Genomic DNA, 5,903 nt, shown 5'->3' on the forward strand with positions numbered 1-5,903 from the left:
TTTTTCATGTGGAATGTATGGCCTTTTCAGTCCTCTCCAGAAGGCCTGTGGATAAAGCTAATTTGCATCTTTTTATGTGGTTCTGTCTTAAGGGGAGAGTTTATCCTCCTCTCAGTAGTCTAGGAAATCTATGCAGAGGCCAAAAAATTTTGAACTTGAAAATTACAAGTTTGTATTTTTGTATGTGCAGCGTGTCCCTGGAATTCAGTCTCCTGTTCCTGGCACAAAGACCCTGAGAGGGCACTCTGCTGTCACAGCCCACAGAACAAAGCCTTCACACTGAACAGTTTCCTTAGAGCTCTCTTCATGTCCTTGTTTCTCAGGCAGTAGATGAAGGGGTTCAGCATGGGAATGACCACCATATACATCACTGAAGCCAGTGAATCCTTGTCAGCTGAATGGGAAGATGAGGGATCCAGGTAGACCCCTGTGATGGTCCCATAGAAGAGGATGACTACAATGAGATGGGAACCACAGGTAGAAAAGGCCTTTAGTTTGCCCCGGGCAGATGGGACCTTGAGCACAGCAGACACAATGTAGATGTATGAGATGAGAATGCCAAGGAAAGGCACGAGGACAATCAAACCCCCGACCAGCAGAATCATGAGCTGGTTGAGTTGGGTGTTGGAACAGGAGAGCTGGAGCAGGGGAACGAGGTCACAAAAGAAGTAAGGGATGATGTTGCTGGCACAGAATTCCAGCCGAGCCATGAGGAGGGTGTGTAGTAGGGAGTGGAAGTTGGCGATGAGCCAGGAGCTCCCCAGCATCAGGGCACAAATTTGCAGACTCATCATAGTGGAGTAGTGCAGGGGGTGGCAGATGGCCACGTAGCGGTCATAAGCCATTGCCATGAGGAGAAAGTTGTCCATGTTGGCAAGCAAAATGCAGAAGTAGATCTGGGCTAGGCAGCCGCCATAGGAAATGGACTGAGTCTGCTTCTGGATGTTCACAAGCATCTTGGGGACTGTGGCGGAGATGAAGCAGAAATCCACCAGGGAGAGGTTGGTGAGGAAGAAGTACATGGGCATGTGGAGGTGGGAGTCTGAGCCAATGGCCAGGATGATGAGCCAGTTCCCTGCTGCCCCAATCACGTACATGACCAGGAAGAGCCCGAAAATCAGCTCCTGCCTCTCGGGCTGGCTGGAGAACCCCAGGAGGATGAACTCAGAGGCACTTGTGTGGTTTCCTCTCTCCATGGTCAACTAGTCCTGCTGGGAGATCCAGATCAGGCACAGGCTATAGAGAGAGTAGAGATGCCCAGGCCTCCCTCCTTCCCTCAAATAGTCCCTCAATTCACAGCTGGCCACATCTCTGTGTTCATTTGGTACAAACCCCAAAGAAGGCTCTTCACTTATCAAAGGAAATTCCTATATCTGCAACAGACACAAAGTCAGTGTTTTAATTATTTTACCACCAAAAGCTGCTGATCCTGAACGCCACAAAACCCATCTCCCATCCCTTCAAGGAGGATCCTTGAGACAGATGGCCAGGTAGTCAGTGGTAGTAACAATGAGGGGGGTGCTGAGGGTGTTTTATCTCATTGAATTTCAATCATACTCTCATTCTTTGATATAAAGAACAAATGTCTTAATATTAAGTAAAAAGCTATGGAAATATAGTTTCTTTCTAATCCTGATAAGATTGCCACCGAAAGGCCATTTCTCTATAGAATTCTGGAACCACATTGGCTTATGTGTAGAACCAGAGTGTATTATTTGTATACACCAGGAGTCGGGAACCTATGGCTTGAGAGCCAGATGTGGCTCTTTTGATGGCTGCATTTGGCTTACAGACAAATCTTTAATAAAAAAGAAAATAACGTTAAAAATATAAAACATTCTCATGTATTACAATCCATTCATTTCCTACTGCTCATGTTCATGGTTGAGGTTGGCTGGGGCCAATCACAGCTGTCCTCCAGGACACCAAATTTTTATTGGATAATGCGTAACGTACACGGGTCATTGTATGGCTCTCATGGAATTACATTTATTTTTAAATTTTAATTTTTACAGCGACAGAGAGAGAGTCAGAGAGAGGGACAGACAGGGACAGACAGACAGGAATGGAGAGAGATGAGAAGCATCAATCATTAGTTTTTCGTTGCGACACCTTAGTTGTTCATTGACTGCTTTCTCATATGTGCCCTGACCAGGGGCTACAGCAGACCCAGTAACCCCTTGCTTGAGCCAGTGACCTTGGGTCCAAGCTGGTGAGCTTTGCTCAAACCAGATGAGCCTGCGCTCAAGCTGGCGACCTTGGAATCTCGAACCTGGGTCCTCCGCATCCCAGTTCGATGCTCTATCCACTGTGCCACCGCCTGGTCATCGTAATTACATTTTAAAATATGTGGCATTCGCCCTGGCCGGTTGGCTCAGTGGTAGAGCTTCGGCCTGGCGTGCGGGGGACCTGGGTTTGATTCCCGGCCAGGGCACATAGGAGAAGCGCCCATTTGCTTCTCCACCCTCCCCTCCTTCCTCTCTGTCTCTCTCTTCCCCTCCCGCAGCCAAGGCTCCATTGGAGCAAAGATGGCCCGGGCGCTGGGGATGGCTTCTTGGCCTCTGCCCCAGGCGCTAGAGTGGCTCTGGTCGCGGCAGAGCGAAGCCCTGGAGGGGCAGAGTATTGCCCCCTGGTGGGCAGAGCGTCGCCCTTGGTGGGCGTGCCGGGTGGATCCCGGTCGGGCGCATGCGGGAGTCTGTCTGACTGTCTCTCCCCATTTCCAGATTCAAAAAAAAGAAGAAAGAAAAAAAAAATGTGGCATTCATGGCTCTCTCAGCCAAAACGGTTCCCGACCCCTGGTATACACCCTTCTTCCCCTTGAATATTTTGTCTCCCCACCCACATAGAGCCCAGGGCTCAGAGTGCTCTGGCTGCCACTTGTCACTGACTTTGGGCCACCGTGGTCCCGGGTTGATGCTATGGATGGAGTAGGTCAGGGAAAACCTTGACAGAAGAGCCTGCTGACCAGGACCGCTCAGCCAGCCCTTCTGTCTGGGCTTACCCAGGAAGGGACTCGCCCCTGGAGGGTAAGAGTTGCTCTTGCAGATAACAAAGGTGTAACATTGCCCAAAGTAACAATTGGCAGCAGGGCGACATAAGGATGTCACTAAATTGGAGTTCAAAATAGTTCAGTGCAAGCTCAGATAAAGTTTCATTAGATACAATATAAATTATTTTTCACTGCTTCACAAGACATAGTTGGGATTTGGGCCCTATGAGAATATAAATCAGAAAGAGGGAGAGGAGAAAGAAAGAAGTGGTGTTGGCGTGCTGAGTAGGGATGGAGGAACAGTTGACAGAAATCAGTCTGGAAAAACTATGGTGGTGGAGTGATGGTCCATCTGGGAATCGGGCAGGGAGTAGTTAGGGGGGAACTGTCTTAGGAGGCTGGTTTTCCCCACACCACCATTTTGATGAGATAAAGCTGGTTGGAGCAAAGGAACTTACCAATGCAATTGGGAAGGGGAAGGGGGAGATAAAGATTTTGGTTATGAGCAGGTTCCAATGGAGGTCTTTGCCTGTGTTGAGAGCTATTCCTTAGCATGGAAGATAAATGGCTCATTTTGAATGAATGCTTTACTGATTTAATTTTTTTTAAAGGATTTAAGTGTTTGGTGATACAGAGGCAGAAATCTTTGGGTAAAAGACAAACGTAAGGTAGAAATGCAGGAGCCTAAGAGGAGGGAAATCTATTTGGTGAAAAGTAAAAATGAAGGGAAGCATTTATGTGGTTGAGATCTTCATTTGATCCGTTCTGACTAAAAGAGCTCTTTATTGGGTGATGTGAGAGAAAAGAAAACAATGAAGGACATTGTTCTCATTCCTCAGAAACTTCTAGTCAAATGTAAAACGTTCACATAGAAAACAGCTCTTGGGCCCTGGCCAGTTGGCTCAGTGGTAGGGTGTTGGCCTGGCGTGCAGGAGTCCCGGGTTCGACTCCCGTCCAGGGCACACAGGAGAAGCGCCCATCTGCTTCTCCCCCTCTCCTTCCTCTCTGTCTCTCTCTTCCCCTCCCGCAGCCAAGGCTCCACTGGAGCAAAGTTTGCCCGAGTGCTGAGGATGGCTCTGTGGCCTCTGCCTCAGGTGCTAGAATGGCTCTGATTGTGACAGAGCTACGCCCCAGATGGGCAGAGCATCGCCCCCTGGTGGGCATGCCGGGTGGATCCCGGTCGGGCGCATGCGGGAGTCTGTCTGACTGCCTCCCCGTTTCCAGCTTTGGAAAAAAACAAAAACAAAAACAAAAACAAAAAAAAGAAAACAGCTCTTGGACTAAGGGGCTGACATTTACTGAGCACCTACTGTGGTCATATATGGGGCCAGTCAAGTGCATGTATTTAATATAATACTAACAATGACCTATATAAGATAGACATTATTGCCTACCTATTTTTCAGATGAATAAATTGAGATGAGGAGGGTTTAGATAATTTCCCCAAAGACATCAGAATTTGATTCCAGGTCAGTCTGATTTCAAAGTAGTACTTCAATTTCACAGATTTGGCCAAAGAAGTACGACTGGGTAAATTTAAATTTGGAGCATCTCAGTATATGGATCAGGAATTCCTGGAGTGGCCAGTGTTGGGACAGGAGAAGGAGGATGTTGAGCAGGATGTGGTAGAAGAGGATCAACTGTGCTGGGGAGAGGAGAGGACTTACTCGTGCAGCTGCGTGTAGATGAATGGGACTGCAGTATGTGCAATCCAGACACTCTGTCCCCCCCTTGATTATATGCCTTTGAAACCAGGCTGATTCCATGTCCTCTTTTCCTTTCAATCCTCCACTTCCCCAAAGATATGGGAGGAAAAAGGTTTTCTTTGTTACTGTTTCCCACTTGTTAGGAAAATACTCTTCCCAAATACTCCTATTTCAAGAAAAACAAAGCTAAGCAGATGGCTGTCAGAGGGAAGGGGGTTTGGGGTCTGGGTGAAAAAAGTAAAGAGATTAAGCAAAACAAACAAACAAATGAACAAACACACCGACAAACAACTCATAGACACATAGAGCAGTATGGGGATAACCAGAGGGAGGGGGCTGTAGGGAGGCGGGTGAAGGCAAAAGGGGGATAGAAGGTGATAGAAGACCAAATATAATATACAGATGATGTATAATATTATAGCATTGATACCTGAAACCTATATAATTTCATTAACCAATGTTGCCCCAATAAATTCAATAAAAAGTTAAACGAACAAACAAACAAACACCGCCCCCTCCCCACTAAAGCTAAAAGAGTCTAACTTAAAACCAAAAAGACCCTGCCCTAGCTTCTGGATCATTCCTGTCAGCATCAGACATCTCTCACTTTAAAAAATCTACCCTTCACCCACATTCCCCTGTAGCTATTAGCTCATTCTCTACTCCGCCTTTCCACAAAAGTCCTCCAAATGTGGTCAGAACTCGTTCTCCAGTTCCCCTCTTCCCATTCTCTCCCGAAGCCCCCTTTCTGGCTTTCCCACCAAGTCATGAAGCTTCTCTTGTCAAGGCTGCCGTTGCTGTGTCTGAGTTAGTTCACAGTCTCCTTTTACTGAAACCCACAAGCCAGAGTTGGCATAGTTGGGCTCTTCTTCCGTCTTCAAACACGTTCTTCACTTGCTTTTGAAGCAGTTTTGTCTTGGCACCTCTCCTACCTCACAGGTTACTTGCTCCTGGTGTCCTTGGCTCATCTTCTGTCTTCTGATCGCCAGCTGTTGAGATGCCCCAATGGCTCCTTGATTTACACTCATTCTTTAAGTGGTCTCATTATTCCCAAAGCTTTAAATACCACCCGAATTTCTATCTCCAGTTTGGGATTTTTCCCTTGAACTTCCAATTTATTTGGGTCTATCTGCCTACGTATCCCCTTGGATGTCTTCAGGCATCTCAAACTTGTCTGAAAATGTCTTGATGATCTTCCTGTCCTCAAA

The 5,903-nt window shown here is 47.1% G+C and overlaps 1 protein-coding gene across 1 annotated transcript; it reads right to left on the reverse strand.

The window, feature by feature from the left end:
* Nucleotides 1-251: 251 nt before the first annotated feature.
* Nucleotides 252-2,761, reverse strand: LOC136403451 (putative olfactory receptor 1F12P). The gene is made up of 2 exons (XM_066382195.1): nucleotides 2,742-2,761; nucleotides 252-1,197 (listed from the first exon to the last, which is right to left on the reverse strand). Exons 1-2 carry the CDS (start codon nucleotides 2,759-2,761, stop codon nucleotides 252-254), a joined length of 966 nt encoding a protein of 321 aa, XP_066238292.1.
* Between the last annotated feature and the right edge of the window lie 3,142 nt (nucleotides 2,762-5,903).

Source organism: Saccopteryx leptura, chromosome 4 (genome assembly GCF_036850995.1).
Source record: "Saccopteryx leptura isolate mSacLep1 chromosome 4, mSacLep1_pri_phased_curated, whole genome shotgun sequence".
Taxonomy (NCBI): Eukaryota; Metazoa; Chordata; class Mammalia; order Chiroptera; family Emballonuridae; genus Saccopteryx; species Saccopteryx leptura.

Excerpts from the sequence above, each read along its gene's own strand:
- LOC136403451 (XM_066382195.1), bottom strand. The coding sequence starts at position 2,761 with ATGCCACATTTTTTTTTTCT. Across the intron at positions 1,198-2,741 it reads ATGCCACATTTTTTTTTTCT|CATGGAGAGAGGAAACCACA; the intron begins TTCTTCTTTTTT and ends GGACTAGTTGAC.